We start from the raw sequence: 26640 nt of genomic DNA on the forward strand, positions 1-26640 counted from the left end.
TAAAATGTGTATCAGCCTCTGAGATAAGCTTTATATGCCTTATCTTTATATGCATCATCTCGTATTTTCTTCAAAACAGCCCTAAGAAAGTAGGACTTTTAATAGCATCCTTTTTTACAGACGATGAAATGGAAACTATCCTCTCATATACTCAAACTACTGCTTATTTTCTGGTACACTCTCCTCAGTATTCACAAGAGGACACTGGGGTTCAGGGGCTCAGCAGTGTGCCAGGTCCCTGCGGGGTGCGGGGTCTTCACTCTTCCGGGCCAGGCGGCCTCAGGCCGGGCCGTCAGCACTGCGGACAGCGCCGCCAGGGGCGGGGCGGGGCGGGGCGTCCGCGGAGACGTCACGACGCGCGGAATCTCCGGGGCGCCGCCGCGTCACGTGACCCAGGTAATTGGCAGGCTCGCCGCGCACCGCCTGCGCTCAGCCCCCTGCGCTGCAGCCCCCGGACCGCGCCGCGGCGCAGACCCCCGGCGGCCGGTGAGCGCGGCGGCCCCTACCCTCCGGCTCCCTGCGCCCCCTCTTCTCCGCCGTCTCGGGGGCGGCCTCTCTGACCCCCGCTCCCGGCTTCAGGGGCGCCGCTGCCCGCAGTTTTGAGCCAGGCCCCCCGGGAAAGGCGGGAGGGGGAGTGAGCGTGACCTTAGCTCCGCCCTTGGCTGGCCGCGACCTCCCCAAGGACCACCCCCTCCCCCCCCAGCCCTTCAAGCACGTCTGATCCTGGGAGTGCAGTGTTTTGCGTACAGGAGCGACTCGCTAACGGTGGGGTTCCAGGCGGAAGACTGCAGACTGTCCACGCTGCCTTCCGTGGCCTGGGGAGGGGCCTGCTGGTCGTAGCCCTCTTAAGGGGCCGGGGCTGCGGAGAGCCGCTTGGGGTGGGGAGGGTCCAGTGTTATGTGCCTGGCGGGACACGCAGGCAGCTTCGAAGTCTCGGGACTTCGTGGGGGCAGGGCCCTTCTAGGCAGTTTTAAACACCGTCTCTGCTCACAGACGGGGAAACTGAGGCCATGAGAAAGGCAAGACTGGCCTGAGGTCGCAGCCTGCCTGGAAGTGCGCGTCCCACGCCCCAGGGAGATGTGTGTGTTTGGTAGGGGGAGTGTATCCCTGAGGTCCCAGGAGGGTGCTATGGGCATTAAGTGGACCCCAGCGCCTCACTCTGACACCTGTCCACCAGGGGCCCACGCCCACTCTTGCAGCCCCTCCCTGCACATCCCGTAGTCTTGGAACAGGCCCCATCTACCTTTGTACTTTTCCCGTCTCGTGGCTTTAGTTCAGACCCTTCATCTCTGCAAAGGAAATCAGCACACCTCCCTACCCTACTTCCTACCTCAGAGTCTGCCTCCGGCCTTCTCTTGGGTTCAGCAAACTAAAGTTGGGGTATATTCCTGAGAAAAGCCCACTTAATTCTCAGCATGTGGCGCCAGGCTAAGCCTGCAGCAGCGTGAGTCCAGGTTCCTCTGCTGCCCAGCTTCAAGGTCTTGGGTAGGACCCTTCCCCTGGGGATCTCTGTTAACTGATGTCTACAGTGGGCAGCCCAGCCAGAGCCTCGTGTGTGGGAGTGGCCAGGATATCTGCAGTTGTTACAGTTCTGGGGGTAGGGATGGTACTGAGCGGGTCCCTAGAGAGGAGACCCCTAAGAGCTGCCTAGAGCAACCTGTCTCTTGGTCCCTGGAGGCTGAGCTGGGCTGGAGGTGCTCACGGGGCCCAACTCTGGTTCTTTGTCGCTGCTTTCGCCCGTGTGGGAGGGACCTGGCAGGGCTGGCTGGGGCTCTTGCTCCAGATACTGCAGTTGGCACTGGTCCCAGCCCTCCAGGGTTCCTAGGTCCTCAAGCCCTGCTGGAGTGGGGGCTGGGGTATATGGCTGGCTGTCCTCCTGCCAGGCCAGGTGAAGGTCACAGTACTCCAGCGATTGCCCCAGACCATTCAGTGTTTATAAAACACAGTGTTCCAGCACTGGGCAGGGCTGGACACAGCCAAGCTTTGTCTCTGCTCCCCTGAGCCGTCCTATTCCCCTGTGGGAGTGGCTGTGGGGGTGGGTGTCAGCAGAGGGAGCAGTGCTGGCTGCAGCTGTTGGAAGGTGCATTGTTGTTCAGAGAAATCTGGGTTTACGTCTTGACCCCGCAGTCAGGAGGGCACAGGCTCTGGAAGCACCTAGAGCCCCATCACTCATCAGCTGAGCCTCTCTGTGCCTCAGTTTCCCTGTTTATAAAGTGGGGTTAATCCAGGTGCCCACCTCCTGAGGCTGTTGAGGGTTGAATGAGCACAGTGCCCGTCCCAGCATCAGTGCTCACCGACTGCCTTCTCATGTTTGTTCCCACGGTGGACGGTCTTGGCGTCTGCTTGCCTTTGCCTTAGAGTGGGGCTGATGGAGCTTCTGTTATTTAGATTCTCCTGATGTCTCCAGGCCAGTAGCTCCTAGGCCCAGTGGCCATCTGGGCTGGCCAGCCCTATATTTGCTGAGGCCTTGGGGACAGTCAGAGGTGGAGCAGGAGTTGGGACCCTGGCCCTCTGCCCCTGAGCACATGCCTCGAGCCCCCACCCAGCACCTGGAGAGGTGCTACGCCAGGGGGAGCAGCCTCAGCCACCTTCGCTGTAGGGCTGGCGGCACTGGGCTTCAGTCCAAAGCTTCAGGGGCTGAGCAGGTGGGGAGGAAGCTTGGGGCCCTTGGGGCTCAATTCCAGCTGCACCCGCCTCCTTCTGCCCTGCATTGCAATCTATTTTTGCTTTTAAAGTTTCCTCTGTTTAGACTTGCTCCTGGTTGCCCTGAGAAGCCCACTTTCCTTCTCTTGAAGAGACCACCCCTGCCTTCCCTTTGCGTCATGTGAGTTTGGAGGGAGAGAGAGGGAAAGAGGGAGGAGGCAGGCTGGGAGGGCCGGGCCCTGCCTTGGGGCCTCACCCCTTGTGGAAGGTCCAGCCAGATGGTGCTGGTTCTGGTGACTTGGTTGAGCTGATTGAGGTGGGGGTGGAGGGGCCTGTTGGCTGAGCTCAGAGCCAGGCCTGGGCAGGACCTAGAAGCCAGTTATGCCCCAGAAGGCACATTTTCTAGGAGGAAGGCTGAGGGGGAGCATGTGCGATGCAGAGCAGGCCTCTCCTGCCTGCATGGCCCCTGGTGGGGTGCTCTGGCGCTGCGCCCCACTCACAGGCTGGGATTCTCTGGGCAGAAGGGCATTAGTGAGGATTCAAGGGGAACTGTTCTATGTCCAGGCAGTGCTGGGCTGGGGCAGAGGGGGGGTTCTGCTCCCAGTTGTAGGGGTGGGAGAATAGAGGTCCTACTGTACACATCCTGTGTAGGATGAAGTGGCGATGGTGTTGGGGCAGCAAGGGCCTCAGTGGGCCTGTCAGCCCCCAGCCTGCCTGGATGGGGAGCCCTGGAGGCTATCCAGCACTGGAGGAGGCTCTTAGAGCTTCTGTTCTCTGGGGGGTGGAGGAAGCTCCCTCCCACCACGCGCATGCACACACGCACGCACGCACACACACACACCATTGAAAACCTGTTGTTCAGGAATTTCCCCTGGGAAAAGGCAGGTGACATAATGGAGGTGAGATGAGCTGCAGGTTCTCATCCTTCCCCATCCTGGGTGGCTTCCAGCCTGTGTGTCCCCCCGTGCTGTTAGCTGTCCAGAGTGATATGGTCCTGAGTGTACGCCCTGGGCAGGGTACAGGAGCCCAAGAGGGCAGCTCCAGCCCTGGGCTGGGCTGGGCGTGGGGCTTGCCTTCTGCTTTGCCCTCTGCTGCTCTCTGGGGCCCTTCCCTTCTCTGCACCTCAGTCCTCCCTGCTGTGAAGTGGGGCCATTGAGGCCTGTGTCATCAGCCTCTAGTCAGAGGAAGTCACTGGTCCCTTTGGGTCACAGTGACTGAGATCCAGCAGTGCCATGGGCCTCCTGGGATGGTGCATCTCCATCACCCAGCATCCCCCACACCTTTGCTCAGCCAGACTCCTTTCTTCTGGCTTTTTCCTGACCATGCATGGCACACCTGACCCCTGTAGGACTCCCCTGCCTGAGTTCCAAGATTTCCAGCTGCATGGCCCACTTCAGGGTACCAGCTGCATGTGCCCTGTGACCCTCTGAGGGGGCTCCAGGACCTGGGCTGGGTGCTCCCCGAGGCAGGTACTTGCCTTTGCATCAGGCTTTGGGGGGTGGCGGGGAGGGAGCCCAGGCTGGGCTGGATGGAGCACAGCAGGACTGGACCTCAGGGATACTCAGTAGCTGTCGATGGAGTTTATTGAGCTGGGATCTCCCAGTAGGCAGTGAACCCAGGATGGCTGGCAGTGTCCCATTCACTTCTGCCTCGTCACTGCCTAGCCCAGGGCCACCTGCCAAGTAGGACCAGGAGATGCTGGGTGAGTGAGCAGTGGCTGCCAGAGCTGCCTTCTGACCTGGTCCTGTGGTTTATGCTTCTCTCTCACTACCTGTGTCTAGGATGAGTCAGCTGAGGCTGCTGCCATCCCGCCTTGGGGCACAGGCCCTGAGGCTCCTGGCTCCACGTGATGTCCAGGTGTTCAACTGGTGCAGCAGGTCAACTGGGCCACCGGCCACCTTCCCAAGCAGCAAACATGGCGGTGGCTCTAGTTACATGGAGGAGATGTACTTCGCCTGGCTGGAAAACCCCCAGAGTGTCCACAAGGTTGGCACCCCCACTCCGCCCGCCGTGTAGACTGGAAGCTCCTGGGGCCAGGATGCGGAGGGGGTAGCGCGGAGAAGCAGCTTAGCTGCTGTGTGATCTCGGGCAGGTTTCTTTGCCCCTCAGGTCCTCCGTCAACCCTGTTTGTGAAAGAGCCTTGTCCTGATGTTGGGTGAGGAGAGACCATTGCTTTTCTGTTGCTGAACCAGTCAGTGGGTGGTGGTCTGGCTTGAGAAGCCCTGATAATGCTCTGCTCAGCCTGGCCTGAGACCTGCTTCTGCCCTCTTTGCCATGCTGTGCTGTCCCCGGGTGGCCCCTCATCCTGTAGTCAGGGGCATAGGTGTTTACGTATGTACTGAGCTGATAAATACCTGCTAATGGTAAAAACAAACAAACAAACAAACAAAAAAATCTCAAAACAAAATCAGATGACAGTGAAAAGCGAAAAATGAGGCTGCTCTCCCTCCTCCTCACTCCCACTCCTCGGAGCAAAGTAAAACGTTCACAGGATCCAGAACCAAAAAGGATGAGGTTGTATAGGAAGAAAGCTCCCCACAATGCATCCCCTATCTGCTCAGCTCCCACCTGTCTGTGCCCCAGTTTGCTCTTAGTTTTTTCTGTATCCTTTCAAAGAGCTTCTGTAGGTTACTTATTGTAAATAGAACTCTGGATTCCCCCCTTGACACAAAAGTAACATGTAACATACACTGATTTGCTCCAGGCTTTTTTCACTTAGCATCCATCTCCCAGATCTTTCCTTGGGAGTCCATCAAGAGCCTCATCGTTCTTTTTTCCAGCTGCGTAGTATTCCACAGTATGGATGTGCCACCCTGTTCCCGGTGACAGACATCTACCTCATTTCCAGTCTCTGGCTGTCATGACCAGTGCTGCAGGGCGTGGTCTTGTACATTAGTCATCTTGTATGTGTGTAGTTATCTGTAGGATAAATTCCCCAGAGTGAAATTGTTGGGTTACAGACTATCTGTATATATAATTTTTTTTCTTTTGAGGAAGATTAGCACTGAGCTAACATCTGCCACCAATCCTCCTCTTTTTTGCTGAGGAAGACTGGCCCTGAGCTAACATCCATGCCCATCTTCCTCTACTTTATATGTGGGACGCCTGCCACAGCATGGCTTGACAAGCGGTGCGTAGGTCCACACCCGGGATCCGAACCGGCGAACCCTGGGCTGCCGGAATGGGATGTGTGAACTTAATCACTGTGCCACCAGGTCGGCCTCTGTATATATAATTTTGATGGCTGTTGCCAAAATGCTTTCCACAGGTCTTGTCCCACTATATTCTCCTACCAGCACCGTACGATAGTGTGCAGAGGAAAGCACTTCTGTGTGTGTTCTGCTAGAACATGGAGGTGCTTGTCCATACACACGTCTGCTTTTTGCTTCTACACAAATAGCAAACCATACGTCCTCTTCTGCTTTGTTCACTTTACAACGTATCTGGCGATACTCCACATCCACAGTAATAAATGCACCTCTGTTTTTTGAGGACTGCATCATCTTCCAGAATCTAGGCCTACCATCCTTTATTTAACCAGTTTCCCATTGATAACCACTTAGATTGTTTTTATGTTGTCATTTTTATAAACAGTCCTGTAGGGAACATCCTTGTGGGTACTTCTGGGTACACCTGTACAAGCACATCTGTAGGATAAATTACTAGCAGTGGGATTGCTGGTTCAGAAGATATGTGCGTTGAAAATGTTGAGGGCCTTTCTGCCAAATTGCCCTCCACGAAGACCTCCTCCAACCTTTGGTGTGTCGGGGCGCGTTTCCCCAGTCCTGGAAGCCCCTTTCATGCATGAAGCCCTGGGTCACAACTTACAGCTCCCCCCGCGCCCCTTCCAAGCTGGGTCCTGCAGAGATCTGGACTCTGGGTGAGGGCCCGGGCCTGTTGAGAGGGGCTCCTTGGCAGGGTCCTGGGAGGGCCCTGAGAGCTGTGGTGGTGAGGAACATCCGATACCCCCTGGGTCCCCAGCCTGGGCCACCCCCGACTCCTCGCAGGCCCTGACCTGGCTGTTTTCTTGCTTCTGTCCCTGTCCAGTCCTGGGACAGCTTTTTCCGGAAAGCCAGCGAGGAAGCCTCGTGTGGCTTGGCTCAGCCACGGACCCCCTCTGTCATCCCTGAGAGCAGGCCGGCAGTCTCGAGCCGCACCAAGACCAGCAAGCTAGTGGAGGACCACCTGGCTGTGCAGTCTCTGATCCGGGCCTACCAGGTGAGCGGTGGGGAGGGGGCAGGCTGCGAGGCCGGACTGGCTCCTGGGTGTGGCCAGGAGCTGATGGTGAGGGGACTTGCTCAGCCCCAGTGTCATCTCTTTTGAGAGCCCTTCTCTGAGTCGTCTATTGGGGGCTCTTGCTTTTCCTGCGACTCTGTCACATTACCCTTCATGTCACTTACCCCCCTGGTGTTTTTATGTGTCCTGATTTGTTTGTGTGCCGTCTTTCTCATGGAATGTTGTTTATATCACACACCACTTTGCCCCAAGTACCTGGAGGCGTGCTGAGAAATCAGTTTCAGTAAATGTTGAATGAAAGCTCAGTAGATGGAGCCTTGTTGATGTCTGTTTTCTCCGCTTGACTGAGCATTCCAAGAGGACATTCCAAGGCAGTGATATACAGCAGGTGTTTAAGTAGTGCTTATGGAATGAATGAATGGTTCAGTAAACAGCTCTTCCACTACCAGCTGCTCTGTTCTGGAGAGTTAGGCCCCCCCCCCACTGGATCCCCAGGCTGGGCCCCTGCTCCATCAAGGAGCCCTGATGACCTTCCATAATCTTAGTCTTGACCAAACAGGATTAGTTGGAGAGCTGCCCTGGGTGTTCACTCCGTAACAAGTGTAACTGTTTGCGATCTCTCTTGGCGTCAGTGGCACAAGGTGTTTCTTAAGAGAAACTTGTCTTGCAAACCTGCGGAAGGAAGGACAAGGTCATCCTGACGCCCTTGGCAGAGATCTCCTGCCAGGGAACAACGAGTCGCTGCAGGAGCTGGGGGAGCGGGCAGCCTTAGCTAATGGAAATGGTGCCTTGCCTCCGAGGGAGGCTCTCTGTGTGGGATGGCACCTGCACTCCCTGGGCATCGGCTGTGCTGGGATGGAAGAGGGAAGAGAGCAAGACTGGACCCCTTGCTGGTGTCAGGACCCATGGACTGTGGGCGACCTGCAAGCGAACAGCGTTAGTGGTGATTATGGTTTCCTTGGCTGGCTGAAAGAAGCTGAAAGTGATTTAACCATTGACTTCAAAAATGAAGAATAAGGAATATAAAGCTCTATATTTAATATAACATTCAGAGGGCTGCCTGAGGGCCTCGTCTTCTAAGCACAGTTCCCAGCTCTTCAGCTGCTCTTTGTTCTTTAACCAGCCAAGACCAGGCATGAGCGAGTCCTTTGGGCAGGATAGTCTCTGGCTTCAGGCCTGTTACTGCATATCTGCATGGTAAAAATCTGCCAGAGGTTGTGCCTGTTGTGGATGAGCACCTGCCAGGGGGCCACAGCCCCTCACAGGCCAGTAGGAGGCAGAGCTCTGGTTTGACTCATTTGCACACAGTGCCGAAAAAACCCCATACTTATTATTATGAACATTTTCAAACTTATAAAAGGCAGAAGAATTGTGTAGTGCCCCCCACACCCATCAATACAGGGCCCATCTTGATTCATCTATTACTCACCTCTGGCCCCACCCACTGGCTGCTGATTATTCTGAAGCAAATCCCGGGCATCTGATCATTTCATTCATTGAACATTTCAGCATGTCTTTCTAGAGATAAAGGCTGTTTAAAAAATAGACCACGATAGCATTGTCACTCCTAAAAATAATGACAATAATCCTTAATGTCATCCAGTATCCCCTTGGTCTTCACGTCTGCCTGTGTTTGTCTTATGATTTCTTTTTACTGCTTGTTTGAATCAGGATCCAAATAAAGCCACAGGTCGTGACGAGTCGATGTGGCTCCCACATCTCATGGACTCTGCAGGTTCCCCTCTAATGGTTTTTGTGTTTCTTGCCATTTTTTAAAATTGTTTTTTGTGGAAGAAACCAGGTTGTTTGTCCTGGGGAGTTTTCCTGAGTCTGATTTTGCTGATTGCATCCCCATGGTGTCACTTCATCTGTCCCTTTGTCTCATGTAATTTCTGTAAATTGGTAGTTAGATTGAGAAGCTTGATCCAATGTAGGTCTGACTTTCTTTGTTTCAAAATCAGCTTCCTGGTGGCTATGGGCACTTCATCATAGCAGCCGTGGCTGACTATTTCCTGGACACATTAATTGATTAGGGCTGGTAAAAATGGTGATATTCTAATTCCGTCTTTCTTTATTCCCTAAAGTACTTCTATCAGGAGAAACTGCCCTTTGTCAGCTCTGTTTATCCTGAGGGACAAGTTGTATAGGAGAGACGGGGTCAATGCTTTCTTTTTCCTGTTATTAACTGATTTTCAGAATTACGAGGTGGTTCTCTAAAGATGGCCAGTGAAAGTTTTTCTTCTTTTGTTTAGGAATTGAAACATATTTGATGAGTTTCAGTCTGTTGCCGATCTTATCCTTATTGTGGCTCAAAATGTGTTGCTGCTTCCGGCCCGGGCAGTGTTTGAGCAGCCCCTTGCTGTCTGGTGTGACAAGATGCTCCGAGCTCATCTTGTGTGTTTCTGCCCAGCCCTGGGAGCAGCCAGTTCTCCGGGGAGTCGGGACTGTCCACTGCTGTTGCTTTGGTCCCGACTGCTGGGATCTTCCTGTTGGTAGAACCAGGAAATTTGTGGGTTTTTGTAAAGTTAACATACATTGTGGGTTTATAGTGATGCATCTGCATGCTTCAAATGCAAGACTCAGTGTGTGTCCTTGACCCCATCAATCTTATGTCACCATCTCCTTTTAAAGATACCAACGATAGAGGCTCTCAAAGTCACCAATACAGTGGCATTTGATTTTCCCACAACCCACACACAACAGTCTTAGAGTACAATTCTAACACTACCGCTCCTGATCAGTAATAAAAATGCATTTGTGATTTTCCTGCAGCTGTGTCTGTCTTTAGGGAACATTCTGTTCGTCAATTGGGATAATTCCTCTCTGTGTGGTTATGCCACCAGATGGATGCATTAATTCATTTGTTTTGCTTTACTTTCTTTCTTTCTTTTTTGTTGAGGAAGATTCACCCTGAGCTAACATCTGTGCCAATCTTCCTCTATTTTGTATGTGGGTCACTGCCACAGCATGACTGTCAATGAGTGGTGGAGGTCCGTGCCTGGGAAATGAACCAGGGCTGCTAAAGGGGAGCATGCTGAACTTACCCACAAGGCCACAGGGCTGGCGCTGTTTTGTCTTACTTTCAGTTTTAAAACCTAATTTTGTTTTATAGTGATAGAAAATATTTACAAGACTCCAAAGTCAAATCTTCAAAGCTAGATATATTCTTAAAGTCTACCTTCTAGCCCTACCACTCCACTCTATCTTGTCCTTGCCCCATAAATAATTTTTCTTATTTTAAGGTTTTCTTATTTTATGATTTATTCTTATAATGCATATATTATATATACAGATATACACAAAAGCATGTATTTCCTTCTATCTCATCTTTCTTAGATAATGGGTAGTTTACCACGTACATGTTTTTATAATTTGCGTTTTTGCTTAACAATATTTTGTGGAGACTCTCTCACAGTAGCAGATAGGAATTTTCCTCATTCCTTTTTAACAGCTCTGTAGTACTCTGCTGCGTGGATTTCCCATATCCATATTCCAGTTTCCTGTTGATGGATGTTTGGGAAGTTTCTAGAAATTTGTGATTCCTAATAGTACTGTACTAACCACTTGTGTGTCTGCATCCTTTCCTATTTTTTGAAAGCTGCATGTTGCACTTTTAAACAGAGTCCACTCCATGGTGGGGCCTCCAAGGCAGCTGTGCTGTGGCTGGGTGCTGGAGACATGGGGAAACTTGAAATTCTGAAGCAGGAAGTGAGGGGCCAGGGCCTGGACCTTACCCTTGACGCAGGTCTGTCCAGCTGGGTCCCAGCCCAGCCCTGACCTTTTCCTCTTCTCCCAGATCCGGGGCCACCATGTCGCCCAGCTGGACCCCTTGGGCATTCTGGATGCAGACCTGGACTCCTTTGTGCCTTCGGACCTAATCACAACCATCGATAAATTGGGTGAGAGTGGGTACCGTTTCCTGATGCCCTGGCAATGACAGAGTCCCCTGGGTCCTGGGGCCCAGTGAGGGGCTCTGAGCCCTCAGTGCCTCTGGGTCCTGGGGCCCAGCCAGCGCCCAGGAGGCTTTCTTCTGTCCCTTGCCCATCTACTGCATGGTGTTCCTGGGAGAGATGTCCCCCCATCCTCCCTGGCTGGTGCACCATGCTCAGCAAGCTTGAGAGACCCATCCAGGCCCACCCTCGTGGGGGCAGGTGGGGCTCTGGCTCTTACCTCCGTTCGCTGCAGACAGAGGGTCCGTGACCTTTAGGCCGGACCTGGGGGGAGGATGCTGGGGGAACTATTGTGAGGTCTGGGCCCCACCTGGGCCTGAGTTCCATCTTCCCTCCTGTCGGCGGTCTGGGCTCTGCCACGTATGCCTCGCCAGCCTTCTATGACCTGCGGGAGGCTGACCTGGATAAGGAGTTCCAGCTGCCCACGACCACCTTTATTGGGGGCTCTGAGCACACCCTTTCACTGCGGGAGATCATCCGGCGCCTGGAGGTGAGCACAGGCAGCTGTGTCAGGCATGCCTGATGGAGCTCTCTGGAGCGTGCTAGAGGGAGGGAGGGCGCTGCCTTTTCTGTTGCAGATGCCGGGGCAGCCATCCCTCTTCCTGGTTCCTTGTGGAGTCCCCACCTTTCCCCCCAGAGCACATACTGCCAGCACATCGGTCTGGAGTTCATGTTCATCAACGACGTGGAGCAGTGCCAGTGGATCCGGCAGAAGTTCGAGACCCCTGGCGTGATGCAGTTCTCCAGCGAGGAGAAGCGGACTCTGCTGGCGCGGCTGGTGCGCTCCATGAGGTCAGGCCCGCAGCACTGCCCCGGACGGCCCGAGTGGCCGAGGGGGTCTGCTCCAGGGCTGAACGAGACATCCAGGCCCTGGCTAAGAAACTAGGAGGGTGCCTGGCAAGGGAAGGCAGGACTGGATGGGCCTCACCGCTGGCTTGGGGGAGGCCCTTAGGAGCACTGGGGCCAGATGCTCAGGCAAAGCTGGGCAGATGGGTAGGGATGGGGCGCCAGGAGAACCTGGCAGCAGGGGACACACCAAGCAAAGGTGGAAGTGGCCAAAAGTGGTTGTGGGGATGTTTGGGCAGAAAGATGTCTCTACGTGGAGTGCGTGTCATGGCGCCTCCCTGCAGATGGCTCTGCCCACGGGACTCTCTGAACTTGGGGCTGCTGGGGGCTGCGGGGGCCTGGAGGAGCACTGGTCCAGCCACGGGGGACAGGGTGGATCCTTGAGCAGTGAGGTGTGGGCTGGAATTTGAGTTGAGCCGTGAGGGGGTCTTTGGGGCCTGGTGGGAGAGCCCTGGGCGGTGCATGTGGTGCAGGAGGACAGTGGCCCGGAGCAGGTAGAGATGGCTTGTTGGAACAGTCTGGAAGTGGGAGAGGGTGGTAGCTGGGAATGGGTGCAGGCAGAGGTCTTTGGTTAAGCTGGGGGCATGCCCGGCCTCCCCCTCACCCGTGCTTCTTTCTTGTGGGGGCATCGTGGTGTCCGTGGCAGGTTCTGGACTGTGTAGAGGGAGCGTCTGCTCCAAGTCCTCCTGAGCAGCCCCCGTGTAGCCCCAGCCTCTCCATCTTTTCCCATCTCTCCCCAAGCAGGTTTGAAGACTTCCTGGCCCGGAAGTGGTCCTCGGAGAAGCGGTTTGGCCTGGAGGGCTGTGAGGTCATGATTCCGGCCCTCAAGACCATCATTGACAAATCCAGTGAGATGGGGATCGAGAATGTCATTCTGGGGATGCCCCACAGGTGGGCCCCTCACCCCGCTCCCCTCCCCTCCATAGCCTCGTGCATTTTCCTCCAGTCCCAGCAGACTGAGGTGGAAGGGAGGGGACGAAAATCAGAGCAGGGGTGTTGCAGGGACCTGGGGCTGGAGGCAGAGTAGCCTAGAAAGTTCTCTGAGTACCTAAGCCCTGGCCTACTCATCACATGGCGCCAGGGACTAACCAGGTTCTCTCAGACTCAGTTTCTCTCTCATCATGTTGCTGCTGTCCCTAGCGGGGTGTAGATTTCAAAAAAAAAGGGGTGTATCTTGCTTCTTGAGGTTCCTGTGGACAAGGAGATGTGGAAAGGCATGTCCCAGGGAGGTGAGGGCAGGACCTGGGCAGGTGGCCCCAGGTTGGCACTCCCTGGAAGGAGGTCTCTAGAGGTGAGCCAAGGGTCTGTGTCCCCGGCTGCCAGCTGACTGCACGCTTCCCTGTGACCTTGATAAAGACTTGGAAGGCTGGCTGGCAACTGGGCAGTTACCTCTGAGCTGGAGCCTGTGGGCTAGTGAGGAATACAGCCTGGGGACAATCTGGCCAGGGGCCCTGCTGTGTGGGGGGGGGGGCGCAAGGACATGCTGAGTGGGCTGGGGGGCAAAGCCCTGGTGTTTCCTGTGACTGTTGCCAGCTGCTCACAGTTGGGCCAGGCTGGATCTCATCAGCACGAGGGGGTCCAGAAGCGGTGTAAGGAGGGTCTGCCTCCTGTGGGCTGGCCTGCCAGGAGCTGAGGGTTTGCCTGTCACAGGCTCCGTGCTCTGAGGGGCCTGGAAATGCCCAGTGTCCAGTCAGAGGGTCAGGCAGAGCTGGCCCAGTGGTCTGAGGTGGCATGGTCCCACCTGGCTTCAGCAGAACCGCGGGAGAGAATGGTGCTGGAGGGTCGCTGGTGGCTCTGGGACCATATGGTGGCACTGGGCAGGCTTTTGGCTGAGGAAGGCACTGGGAGCTGAGGGGCTGCACTATGTTCGGCCTCCATAGTCGGGGAGGGGCCTCTGAGGCTGCAGGACTTTGCCCAAAGGGGCTGAGAGATGTTCATACGGCTTCTGTGGCCCCACAGCCCTGCCCCCACAGAACAGGAGAGAGGCCCACCTGGAAGAGGGCTGCCCTTCCCTCGCCGGGCCATGCAGGGCTGGGGGTCAGGCCAGGGTGTGTGCCGGCCTGGGGCTGGGTTATGGGGGAAGAGGTCATCCCCTGGGCTCTTATCAGGCTGGGCATACCCCTAAATAAACCGCTCCCTGAGGGGGAAGTTCAGGCCGGACTGGAGAAGCCCTGGTCCCTGGCTGCTTTCCCATGCCCCACCCCTTAGACCTCAGCTCCCCTGGACAGGTCCTCTGGTAACTTCTGATCTTAGGGTCAGTCCAGTCCCCTCTCCCCTATCCCATTCCAGGATGCTGCTGGGCTGGGGTGGGGGCACATGTGTGAGCAGCTGTGAGGCATTGGCAGTTTGGGATCAAGATGCTGGGTTGGGCTCAGCTGTTTGGTGGGGCTGAGGCCTCCTACCATGAGGCCTCCTGAGTCTGAGATGTGCAGGAGGGTCTCCTGCCCGGGGGAGCTAGCTGGCCAGGACCCCTGACGTGCCTTGTAGATTGAGATAGAATGAGAGGGCTTGGCCTCACTTGGGCTCCACTTGGGGGTTGGGGGGAGTCTTCCCCAACCCCCATGCTGATTCTGATAGGTCCCAGGTAGGCAGGGGGAATCGCGGTGCTGGAGCCTGTGAGGGGAGGCAGCCTCTGTGCCGGGTGAGAACCCAGCCCCTCTGGCTCCAGGGGCAGGCTGAATGTGCTGGCCAACGTCATCCGCAAGGACCTGGAGCAGATCTTCTGCCAGTTTGACCCCAAGCTGGAGGCGGCAGACGAGGTGGGTACCAAGCCCAGGTCCCAGAGCTCCTGGAGAGTCAGGTATTTGGGCCAGCACAGCCTTCCCAGGGAGCAGAGTCCATGGAACATCCCAGCCCCACTGGGGGCTTGTGTATCTGCCCATCTGTCCGCCTGTCTGGGATGGGAGGGGCGGGTTCATCACAGCTCACCTCAACCTTCAGGGCTCTGGAGACGTCAAATATCACCTCGGCATGTACCACGAGAGGATCAACCGAGTCACGAATAGGAACATCACTCTGTCGCTTGTGGCCAACCCCTCCCACCTGGAAGCCGTGGACCCCGTGGTGCAGGGGAAGACAAAGGCAGAGCAGTTCTACCGTGGGGATGCCCAGGGCAGGAAGGTGGGCTCACCTGGACCCTGAGGTGGCTCTGAGAGGCTGGACCCTGGGTCTCTGCAGTACAGGGGGCAGGGCTGGGACGTACACGCTAGGGCATGGGGCTCCTCCTGGCTCACATCCTGCAGGTCATGTCCATCCTGGTCCATGGAGACGCTGCCTTTGCTGGCCAGGGCGTGGTCTATGAGACCTTCCACCTGAGCGACCTGCCCTCTTACACCACCAACGGGACAGTGCATGTCGTTGTCAACAACCAGGTGAGGGCCTCAGCTGAATGCCAGGCCTCATCAGCGTCACTCATCCCTGAAACCCAGGCACTTTCAGGGGAAGGATGAGGCAGTCCTGGTGCTACTCCTGCTGCCCTGCCCCTTACCAGCATGTGACTTCAGGCAAGATGCCTGCCCTCCCCAGCCTCGGGCCCCAGTCTGTGGAAATGGGAGATATAGACCCACATGTATACATATAGATAGATGGATGTAGATAGAGATGCACACACACGCACGTGCCTTGAGAGAATATACATCCACATAGAGATCTTGGAGAAAGTTGTAAGGACAAAGGAATAAAGGTGTAACCAGCACCGAGCACAGAGGCTGGATATGTAGCTGGATGCCCCCTTTAGCTCATAGGAACCAGTCCGTCTTGGAACCCGACTGTCGCAGGCCTTGCTTGTATGGCAGCTGTGGTTCGTAACAGCTCTTCTGAACCTGTAAAGCCCGGGTTAACTGCCTTAATTGCAGTTAAGTCATCTAAGGGGCTGCGTCCGAGGACCTGGGCTCAGCGTAACCCTGTGAGGTAGGAATCGAATGAGCCCTTTTTACAGAGGAGGAAACTGAGGCTTTGGGATTTAAGTGCTTTGCCCCAGGTTGTGCGGTTAGTAACTGGTGGGACTAGGATTTCCCCCGGCCGGTGCTCCTCGTTACCGCCACATATAAAAAGGATTGCAGAAAAAAGAGCAGATGCAACTCCCCTGGTGGGGGCCTCATCCCCATGGGACCTGCTGCTGTGTCTGATTTCGGACCGTTTGCCTGTTACCCCTTTGTGTCCCACGTGCCTCCTGGGCACACCTGATGGACCTTGAGGCACGGGCCCGCTCCTCAAGCCACTCCTTTAGCTCTAGCAAACAGCGGTGCCGTCGCTGCCTCCCGCCTCTGCAGATTGGCTTCACCACGGACCCCCGAATGGCCCGCTCCTCACCGTACCCCACCGACGTGGCCCGCGTGGTCAACGCGCCCATCTTCCACGTGAACGCGGATGACCCAGAGGCTGTGATGTACGTGTGCAGTGTGGCGGCCGAGTGGAGGAACACCTTCAATAAAGACGTCGTGGTGGACCTGGTGGGTCTGGGGGCCGAGGCCAAGGTGGGGGGTGCGCAGCCTGTCCCTGTCCTGCCGAGTGGGCCGGGTCTGCAGCATCTTCGGCATTCAGGTCTGGGGGTGCTTCTTGGATGGAAGTATCAAAGGCCTGGGGGTGGGGCCTTCAGTGATGGGGGGGTGGCTTTCAGGGGCCTCGAAGGATGTGGCCGGCCAGATGTGCCCCAGCTGTGTAGTGACTAGGCCACCCACACTGCCTGGGTGCAGGGTCTGAGCCGCCTGTCCCCCACTATCCCTGCAGGTCTGTTACCGCCGGCGCGGCCACAATGAGATGGACGAGCCCATGTTCACGCAGCCGCTCATGTACAAGCAGATCCATAGACAGGTGCCTGTGCTGAAGAAGTACGCAGACAAGCTCATCGCCGAGGGCACGGTCACCCTGCAGGAGTTTGAGGTGGGTGGACGGCTTCATGGGCACCTGGGACAAGCCTCAGTGGAGCCAGGACCCTGGGGTGGTTGCTGATGTCACCAGTGCGGTGCTGGGCACTGGTGAGTTAAGAAAGTAGCCAATATGTTCCTTGTCCTCAACAGCCCCCAGTTATCAAGGGGGACTGAGGACCAAAGACATTTACAGCCTGGCGGGATGCAGCGAATGCTGCCATACGGGCAAGTCCAGCTTCAGGCAGGAATCTAGGAAGGCATCCTGGAGGAGGTGGCTCCGAGCTGGGTTTGTCCCACAGCTATCTATGGATGCATTGGTCCTGTTGCTGTCAAGAGAGCGAGGACTGTGAGACTTTCCCAGGTCTCCTCCAAGTCCCTTGCTGAGCGGGAGGGATCCCCTGAACTCTGAGACTTTAGCCTGTGGCCACGAGGTCCCTGCAGGTTGGCGGACAGAGAGTTCTAGACCTTGTGAGGGGGACCAGGGCTTATGAGTCTGGGTTTACTCCCCAGCCTCTGGCTGCCCAGGGCATCACTGACTCAGTCCGTGCCTTCATTCCGATTTCAGGAAGAAATCGCCAAATATGACCGGATCTGCGAGGAGGCGTACGGCAGGTCCAAGGACAAAAAGATCCTGCACATAAAGCACTGGCTGGACTCCCCCTGGCCTGGTGAGCGAGTGCTGAGTTGCTGGGAGTGACAGGCTGCGGGCTCTGTCCCTGAGACCCCCGAGGCTTTGTGGGGCCCATTCCTGAGGCCAGGGTCAGCCGGAGTAGAGGGGAGATGGCATCGCCCTCAGAGCACGTGTGACCGGCTGCTCCTGGAAAGGGAGGGCTGGGCCAGGGAGGGTGGACAATGAGTGTAGAGAGTCTTGGGGAGGGGTGCTCAGAGGGTGCTCCCCAATCCCAGACCTGCCATTGTGGCCGTAAGAGATGGCATCAGGTCGGGGAGGCCTGGCCTGTGTCCCCACTTGGTCGTTGGTGGTCAGCCTAGCTCTTGGCGTCCTGGGGATAGTGCTCAGGGAGACTCCCTGGGGTGAAGCTGGATGGCTCTGACCCTGGGCCCTGGGAGTGGCCTGCACAGGAGCCCAGGGGAGGATGTGGGTAGGTGTAGGAGCAGGAGCTGGGGCTGTCAGCTGTCACGGGTCCTGAGGATGGGCTCAGGGTGGAGTCTGAGTGCCTGGTGGGCATACATAAGGGTGGGCCCCTGAGTCCTGGGGAGGCAGGCTGCCTGGGGGCCCTGAGGCCCCACCACCCCCGAAAAGTTCATGGAGACTCGCCATCTCAGGCTTCTTCAATGTGGACGGGGAGCCCAAGAGCATGACGTGCCCAGCCACGGGCATTCCTGAGGACGTGCTGACCCACATTGGTGACGTGGCCAGCTCCGTGCCCCTGGAGGACTTTAAGATCCACACAGGTGAGGTTACTGTGCAGGCTCCAGCATGGGCCACTATCCCAGACCCAACCTTGTGCCCCATGGGAGATGGCATCAGGGGTCAGGGAGGCCTGGTCTGGGTCCCCACTTGGTTGGCTGGTCAGCTGAACTCCCAGAGCCTCGTTTGCGGCCCCGAGAGGTGCCTGTGATGACAGCTCCTCCCAGGGCGGGCAGATGTGGAGTCATGCTCCCAGCTGGGAGCCGGTGACCAAGCACTGTGGGTTTCCCCAGTGCCTTTGCCAGGGCGTCCCTGGCTCAGGCAGGAGAACAGAGAAGGAGGGCGTCCCATGGAGGGGGCGGTTGGGTCTGAAATGTGGGGGATGGATGTAAATGCTGGGCTTGCAGGGGGCCTGGATGGATGACAAGGTGACCCTGTGGCTCCCAGGTGAGCTGGGCTAGTGGGCGGTCACTAGCTGCACTGACTGGCACCTTGTAGCCATTGTAGCTTCTGCTTGGGCAGCCTGGAGGGCCCCTGGCAGTAGTGGGCACCTGCACACTCTCTGATCAGCCTGTAGGAGTTCCAGGGGATTTCTCCATTCTGTGCTCACAGGCCCAGGTGTCCTGGGCGCCCACTCTGTGTGCATGTCACAGGGGGTCTGTGCGGGCATAGGGCTGACTGGACCCCAGCGTGGGCTGGGTGCCTGGCTTAAATCCAAGCACCTTTCTAGCTCTGTGATCGTGAGCAAATTACTTTCCTCTTCTGAGCCTCAGTCTCCTCATCTGGAGAGTGGGGACAGCTGGTACCACCCTTATGGGGTTGTGAGGAAGGTACCCAACTCAGGTGCCTACGACAGTGGCTGGCATATGGCAGATGCTCGCCCAGTGGTACCTCCTTCTTCCTGCAGGGAGAGAGGCTGGTGGGGATGGTGGGCTCGGTCCTGCCCGTCATCTTGGTTGGAGTGGGGTTCCTGGAGGAGGCGTGCCTGCCCCTGGCCCTCCTGTGGGAGGTGTGTACACTGAGTACGTACACACCTGGGTCAGGGCCCTGGTGCCGTGGCTGTCCGAGGTGGGGTCCTCAGGCTGGTCCTTCTCTCTCACAGGCCTCTCTCGCATCCTGCGGGGCCGTGCGGACATGATCAAGAAGCGGACGGTGGACTGGGCGCTGGCAGAGTACATGGCCTTCGGCTCCCTGCTCAAGGAGGGCATCCATGTGCGGCTCAGCGGGCAGGACGTGGAGAGGGGCACGTTCAGGTGAGGGCAGGGGGTCTGGATGCAGGCCCTGTGGGCGTTAGCCTTGTTTGCATCGAGCCCCTGGGGCGCTGGGAGCCCAGCTGTGCTTGGAGTCTCCAGAGTCGGCCTGGGACCCTGGATGGAGCTGGGGCCTCCCCCTCTTCCTGCACCTTGTCTGCGGTGTCCAGGGAGGGCCCTTGTTTGGCTGAGGTCTTCACAGGTTGCCCTGTCAGCATCCCCAGCCCCTGCCCTTGGGCCAAGCTGTCAGAGGGCCACTGGGCCTCCTCTCCACCCCCCATGGGGCAAGCATGCTGAACTGACCACTTGGCCCAAGTTGTTGGTGGATATCAAGCCTTGAGGCCATCTGTGGTCCTCAAGATCCTTTATTTTTTCTTTCGTGAACTGCTGTTAAACCAGCCCCCCCAATCCTGCTTGTTTGCAGTTGAGTTTCGGGTCCAGATGAAGGACCTTACCCTTGTCAGTGTCCCCATCCCATTTCCTCTGTTTGGGGCCCCAGATGTTACGCATCCCGACTCCATCACTGCCATGTTAGCGAGTCATGGTACTATGGCTTCCAGGATTCGACAAGCTGTCTTTCTCTTGTCCCAGTCACTCATCACTGCTGGCCCCACTCCAGCCAGGGCCACAGTGGGCCACTCCATTGCAGTGGAGCTGTGTGTCAGTCCTCACCAGGCTTGGGGGTCAGCCAGGTGGCCCCACTTACGCACAGTGCTTCCTGCTTCCCATGACCCTGGGCAGAACAAGCGAGGGGATAAAGGGGCTGGCAGGGTGAGCAGGGGGACAGTACCCCAGAAGTATGGCCTCCTAGGGTCTCAGGCTCCGCCCAGCGCCTGGGAGGTGGGGAAGGCAGGTCTTATTGGCCCCTTCTTTGGTGAGAAGAGGGGACTCTTAAGTCTGTGCTCCAAGACCCCCAGGGCACTGTGTGGGGACACCACCCGCACAGAGGGCTGGGGAGGCTGCCTACAGGAGGGACCAGGTCACTCTGGCTTTCCAGGGCCCTGTCCGTGCCGCCGTCCTGTGGCACTGTCAGGTTTCCTGGCACAGTGACGAAGGCTGGCCTGCCTCCTGCTGCCCGACCCCCCTGCGCTGGGTGAACAGGTGCCAGTCCACCTGCCGTCCAGCCCTTCCTGGTCTGTCTCTCTCCAGTCACCGGCACCACGTTCTCCACGATCAGGAAGTTGACCGGAGGACGTGCGTCCCCATGAACCACCTTTGGCCTGACCAGGCTCCCTACACTGTGTGCAACAGCTCCCTCTCGGAGTATGGAGTCCTGGGTACGTGGGAACTCTGCCTGCGGGTCAGGTGGGCCTGGAGACGCCTGGGGACCACGGAGGGCCTTGCAGCTCAGGATGTTCTGTCTTTGTTGTTGTGACCCTGGACTGGGCCTGGGGCTGTGGGAGGAGCCAGGATCAGGACCTGGGAGGAGCTCAGAGGCCCCCGGGTGGCCCTGGGTCCTGGAACAGCCCTGAGGGACAGTGGTTGGGCTGTGCCCACCTGAGGCCACATGGGAGATGAGGTCCTGTCCCATCTGGCCCCTCAGGGAGCCCAGCTGGGGGCCCCTGCTTGCCTGAGTGGGGGTCTGTGGATACCAGAGCCCGTCTGTGGGCACCAGCAGGGAGACAGAAAACCCCATAGACTCCGCTCATGGATGCAGTCACTGACTGGCCCTGATCCTGGCCTGGCCCCTCCCCCCCAAAGTTCCTGACCCCAGTCTTGTCTCTTGTGCACTATACACTGCAACCCTGTCTTGAGGTCCCCTCCCTAGGCTCTGGGCTTCCCAGGCTGTCTCCCCTGTCCTCTCTCTCCTTTGGCTGACCTTTAGCTGGCTCGATTCCTCCCTCACTGCCACCTCCCAGAAGCAGGAATGCCCTGAGAGTCGCCTCTGGGGCTGTGCCTGGCCCCTCCTGTCAGCAGCACTGCACAGATGGAGGGCCTTCTCTTGGCAGATGGTCCCTGCTGCCTCCCCAGGGTTTCTTTGGCTGTGGCTCCTGGTCTAAATAAGGCTGAAGCTGGCTATACATGAGGTCAGGGCTGAGGGTGGCATCTCTGGGCATGTTGTCGGCTCCCAGTAGATCCTGGCCTTTGGGCCCCAGGAAGTCCTTGGGCTCATCCTGGCCAGCTGGGAAGGCTGGGTGGGGGCAGGGAGGGCGTATGAGGAAGGGCGGGCTTTGACTGGAGCCACTGCCCTGTGGTGACAGTGTGTGGCAGGCCCTGTCTTGGTGTCTTCTGTGTAGGCTTTGAGCTGGGCTATGCCATGGCCAGCCCCAACGCTCTGGTCCTCTGGGAGGCTCAGTTTGGTGACTTCCACAACACGGCCCAGTGCATCATCGACCAGTTCATCAGCACAGGCCAGGCCAAGTGGGTGCGGCACAACGGCATCGTGCTGCTGCTGCCCCACGGCATGGAGGGCATGGTGAGGGTGCCATGGGGCCGGGAGCTGGGGGGAGACCCTTGGCCACTTGCAGAGATGGGGGCATGCACCTTCCAGCCTCCTGGAACACCTGGTCTACTCGGGGGAGGCCTGTGTCGGGGTGTGTGGCTGCTGCCGAAGACGACAATGGGACTGCTATTACCGGCAACAGAAGCAGCTGACACGTCTGAGAGCTTGCTGTGTGCCGGGCTCTGGTTGAAACCCTCTCTGTGTATTAACTCCTCCAGTCCTTACAACAACTTAATGATGTAGGTCCTGCTCCCACTTTCCAGTTGAGGAAACTGAGGCCTGGAGAGATTGAGTAGCTTGCCCAAGGTCACACAGCTAGTAGCTGGCATTTGAACTTATGCTGTGCAGTACCGCCTGTCCTCTGGGGTTCTCCTGGGTGACCAGCCTGTGTAGTCACACATAGGGGAGAGAGAGGCTGTGCAGGCCAGCGGGGGAGGAAAGGGGAGGAACAGAGCATTATGAGATGCCACCCCGGTGGGCGTGCAACCTGACCAGGTGGGGGGGGGGGCCCGTACTGGCTGTAGGAGCAGAGGGGGCTCAGCCACTGCCTGACTGTGTGACCTAGGGCAAGACCTTCCTGCCCTGGACCGTTGGGCTGCAGTGGCTGTCCCTGAGGGCCCATTCAACCTGGGCTGGCCATCGGTCAGGGACTGAGCACTGCTGTCATGGCCGAAGGGCTGTTCAGAGGCTGGACTCTGTGCCGAGCACCTTGCACGCACTGTGTAATCTGTGGCATCCTCCCAGCTGGCCTGGGCGGTCAGGCCTGTTCCCATTTCACACAAGAGGAGAGAAGTGGCGTGACCTGCCCAGGGTCACCCAGCGGTAACGGTGGTGGCTGCTCACGGGGTGGAGCTTGAGACTGGGCGGGGAGGGTTGGGCTGGCCTGGCTGGTGCCTGTGGTGCTGGGTCCTTGGGGCGTTCCCACTAAGGGAGGGGCGGGTGGTGGCCGAGGAGCAGGTCAGCCCTGCCCCACGGGGAGCCAGCTTGGAGGTCAGTGTGGGGTTTTCTTGCTCTCATGGAGCAGAGACAGACCTGGATTTGAATCTGCCCCTTCTGCCTGAGTGACCTTGGGGTTGTTATTTCACCTCCTTGCCCCTCTCCTCCTTCATCTGTAAAGTGAGTCATCTGTGTGGGTCCCTAGAACTGTGCCTGGCACCCAGCAGGCGCTCAGTAAACGGCCGCTGCTGTAGGTCAGAATGTTCTAGAGAACGAGCATCTCAGCTTGGCCTGTTTGCCTTTTCCTCCTGCCCCGCGTGTTCACATGAGCTGGCTCTGGCCAGACTCTCCTCTGAGGATGCTCCCCTCCTCTTGTCCCACATTCCTGCTTCCTTCCTGTGGTTCGGGCTCCAGAGTGAGGGCACCTCCTCTGAGAATCCGCCCAGGCTCTCTCCTGAGCCCCGGATCCCTGCAAGGCCAGGTGTCTGTCCCATGTCAGACCCTCCGCCCCACTCAGGCCCGCTGGGCCGTGTGGCATTTGCTTCCAGGGCCCGGAGCACTCCTCAGCGAGGCCCGAGAGGTTCCTGCAGATGAGCAATGATGACTCGGATGCCTACCCCGTGAGTGCCACCCGCCCTCCCCCAGGACAGGGGCGTGCCCTGCCGTGCCCGTGAGGCCAGCGCCGGGGGGCCACAGTGGGCCACCTCCCAGCCACACCCTGTCCCCCCCAGGCGTTCACTGAGGACTTCGAGGTGTGCCAGCTCTATGACTGCAACTGGATCGTGGTCAACTGCTCCACGCCGGCCAGCTACTTCCACGTGCTGCGCCGGCAGATCCTGCTGCCCTTCCGCAAGCCAGTGAGCCACCCGCCCCGGCCATCACCATAGCAGTGCAGGGGCCAAGTGTGGGGAGCCCTGGCCAGGCAGAGGCAGCTGGCAGCTGGACACATGTTTCCCTTCCAGCTGATCATCTTCACACCCAAATCTCTGCTGAGGCACCCAGAGGCCAAGTCGAGCTTTGACCAAATGGTGTCTGGTACGTGTCTGGGCGTGTTGGGGAGGTGGCTGGTGTGGGGCCTGGTGGCCCATGGCGTGGCCTCTGCTCCTGGCCTCTTCTGTCCTCACCTCTGTCTTTGGCTCTGTCGGCCGTGCAGCAGCTCCCAGCTCGGTCTCCACCTGTGGCTGGGTTGGGAGGTTGGTGCTGTGACCACCCAACCTGTTCCAGCTGGGGTCAGTTGGGCTGAGCACCAGGGATGGAGGAGTGCATTGGGGCCCCCAGCCACCCAGTAGGGCCGGCCTGGCTGTGCCAGAGAAGCTTAGAGGCAGGAGGCCTGCTGGAGGTCTGCCTAGTTAGTGGGGCATTAAGTATCATTCATTCATTCGTTCATTCAGTCATTCCTCAGTTTTTTCACTCGTGAGCCATCAGACATTACTGGCCCTGGGGACCCGGTGCCCCCTCCAGGAGCTCTCAGCCTCATTGACCTTGGAGTTGGAGGTCAGATAAAGCACCTGAAGGACCAGGTGTTGGAACTGAGATGTGACCCAGTAGAGATCGGGGAGGGACAGGTGTGGGGCCCTGAGGCTCGACAGAGTAGAGCTGTCTCAGAAAACGGTCCTGGGTAGTCGGGCGGGGCAGGGCCTGGCCAGGAAGGGCCTCAACGGAGGGCACAAGTGCGTGTGTTTCACCTGCGTGTGTTTGGGCATCCCCTCTCGTGTGGGCAGGTGGCCGAGCTGGCAGTTCAGAGCTCTCGTGTGGGAGCTGGACCGCTTAGGCTGAACTCCTGGTGCTGGATTTTCTGTGGTGGGGCCTGGCAGCCAGTAACCCTTTGTGCCTCAGTGTCCTCACCTGGGACGTGGGGACACTAGCTTCCTCAGAGGTTTTTGCAGTGTGCTTGGTCTGGCACCTGGCATGTGGCATGAGCTCAGGGAGGAAGAATGGACAGGACTCGGAGCTGGGGGCTCGGCTGTGGGGCTGAGGGAGGGAGGAATGTGCATGGAGACAACGGCTCACCTCCCAGCTTGGTGACTGGGTAGCTGGAGTACGCACAGGAGGTGGGCACAACTTGACAGGAGCAGATAGGGGACAGTAATGCCATCAGATGGGGTGTGACATCACCTTCTCCATCACCTCCAGGGGCTCTCCCCATCATACCCCACCTCCACCCGTCACCTTAGATGTCGATGCTCCCAGAGCTCTGCTTTTGGCTCCAGCTCCTATCTCCACCCCTCTCCCAGTGACATCTCAGGGTGTCTTCTGCCCCCTACTCCATTGTTTGGCTCAAGAGGTGCCCACTGCACCCAGATCTAAATCAGGGGTCATCTCAGTGGCCAGGGAGAGGCTGGGGGTGCCAGGGATGCAGGCCTGGTTCTCAAGCTGCCCTAACCACTCTGGGAACCCATGCCCCTGCCATGCCCTGTCGGTTCCCCAGGGACCAGCTTCCAGCGTGTGATTCCTGAGGATGGGGCTGCAGCGCGGGCTCCAGAGCAGGTGCAGCGGCTCATCTTCTGCACTGGAAAGGTGTACTACGACCTCGTGAAGGAGCGGAGCAGCCAGGGCCTAGAGGAGCAGGTGGCCATCACACGCCTGGAGCAGGTATGCCCGAGCCCTTGCTCGACCAGAGGGATGGACAAAGTCAAATCGCCAGCCCCCAGGCTCTGGCAGCGTGCCAGGCGGGGCCGGGACTGGGGCCCTGGAGGAGAGCTGTGGCTGCTCTCCTGGGGGCACGTCCCACCTCCCCTGGCTGTGCTCCCCTTTCTCCCTGCCTGCCCCAGATCTCTCCGTTCCCCTTCGACCTGATCAAGCAAGAAGCAGAGAAGTACCGAGGCGCAGAGCTGGTGTGGTGCCAGGAGGAACACAAGAACATGGGCTACTATGACTACATTAGCCCGCGCTTCATGACCATCCTGAGCCGGGCGCGGCCCATATGGTACAAGGCTGGGTGCCGGGGGTGCGCGCCACCTGCCCTCGCCTCTGCCGGGCCTGAGGCTCCATCCTGGCTCTGCCCACCCCATTTGCCGTGTTACCCACAACTGGCCACTGTCCTTGTCTGGACCGCTTTGGAAACTAAGGGGTTGGGCCCCAAAGTCCCCTCTGGCTCTGTGTCTGTCGGTGACAGGGTGACTTCCTCATCAGAGCCCCGTCAATACCACTTTTTAGAGAGTAAACCTTGATGGTGTTCTGCAGTTAGAGCTGACCTGGAGGCTCTCCTGCCTGTCCCAGGTCTCCTGCCTTTGATCTCAGGCTCTTCACCTCTACCGCAGGTGATGATAAGCATTAGACCCACGCAGACCCCGGGCAGGAGCTGGGCCAGGCCCACCCCTCCTCTTAGCTCGACTCTCCTCCCCCAGGTATGTTGGTCGGGACCCAGCGGCTGCACCGGCCACAGGGAACAGGAACACTCACCTGGTGTCTCTGAAGAAGTTTCTAGATACTGCCTTCAACCTCCAGGCCTTTGAGGGCAAGACCTTTTAGAGCTGGACATGGCCTGTTTGGTCTTTCGGGGGTTTGGCTGGGGACATAGCGGGGCCAGTGAGGGGAGGGGCAGTGCTCCTGCCTGGGAGAAAGGCTCTCGGGGTCCCAGGATAAAACATGCACAGTGATTGAGGCCAGAGCACAGACACCGCTGGCTTCGGTATAACGCCACCTTGGGCCTTTGTGTTTATTTCAGGATCTAGTAGGAGGGAGAAAGCCAGAGGGGTCTGATGGATGGGATGTGTTTCTGGAGCATTTCCCCAGCTGCCCTGGTCTTTCTGGAATTTTTGTGTGGCTTCTCCATCTGTGACGTTCGTGTCTCTGCAGACAGCCACCCGGGAGCCCGTGTCTTTAGTCTGTCTCCCCCATCCTGGCAGATCTGGCTGCCGCTTACCCTGTCCTTGTTCCTCTGTAGATTCAAGGGGTGTTCTCTTTTGTGCTCTTAGAAATAGAGATTTCAGCAATAACACCCAGGTGAAGCAGGACCCTGCCAGGCGATTTGTCTCTGCTCTGTTTTATGGGGCGTGTCCTAATGAGATATGTCAGCTTCTGTGTGAATTACAGCCACAACTCACGTGTACCAAAGCAGAAAACCAAATAACAGAGAAATAAATCAATGCTTAAGAAA

At 57.7% G+C, this 26640-nt stretch overlaps 1 protein-coding gene across 6 annotated transcripts; it reads left to right on the forward strand.

The window, feature by feature from the left end:
- The first annotated feature begins 125 nt into the window (after positions 1-125).
- OGDHL (oxoglutarate dehydrogenase L) lies at positions 126-26640 on the forward strand. 6 transcript variants are annotated; one of them, XM_070615145.1, is made up of 24 exons: positions 309-396; positions 2736-2824; positions 4425-4629; positions 6691-6861; positions 10676-10778; positions 11204-11319; positions 11467-11621; positions 12420-12566; positions 14344-14434; positions 14616-14795; positions 14918-15046; positions 15947-16126; positions 16404-16556; positions 17109-17211; positions 17828-17956; positions 19015-19165; positions 20312-20439; positions 21400-21578; positions 23090-23161; positions 23273-23398; positions 23504-23576; positions 24970-25133; positions 25313-25467; positions 25889-26640. In XM_070615145.1, coding segments are annotated over exons 2-24 (3036 nt in total). In that variant the 5' UTR covers positions 309-396; positions 2736-2822; the 3' UTR covers positions 26013-26640. The 6 variants fall into 6 exon arrangements, with proteins under 6 accessions (XP_070471268.1, XP_070471246.1, XP_070471252.1 ...); XM_070615151.1 differs by having other exon boundaries at positions 341-396; positions 2750-2824; XM_070615141.1 differs by having other exon boundaries at positions 349-486; positions 2750-2824.

This window comes from Equus przewalskii, chromosome 1 (assembly GCF_037783145.1).
Source record: "Equus przewalskii isolate Varuska chromosome 1, EquPr2, whole genome shotgun sequence".
NCBI lineage: Eukaryota > Metazoa > Chordata > Mammalia > Perissodactyla > Equidae > Equus > Equus przewalskii.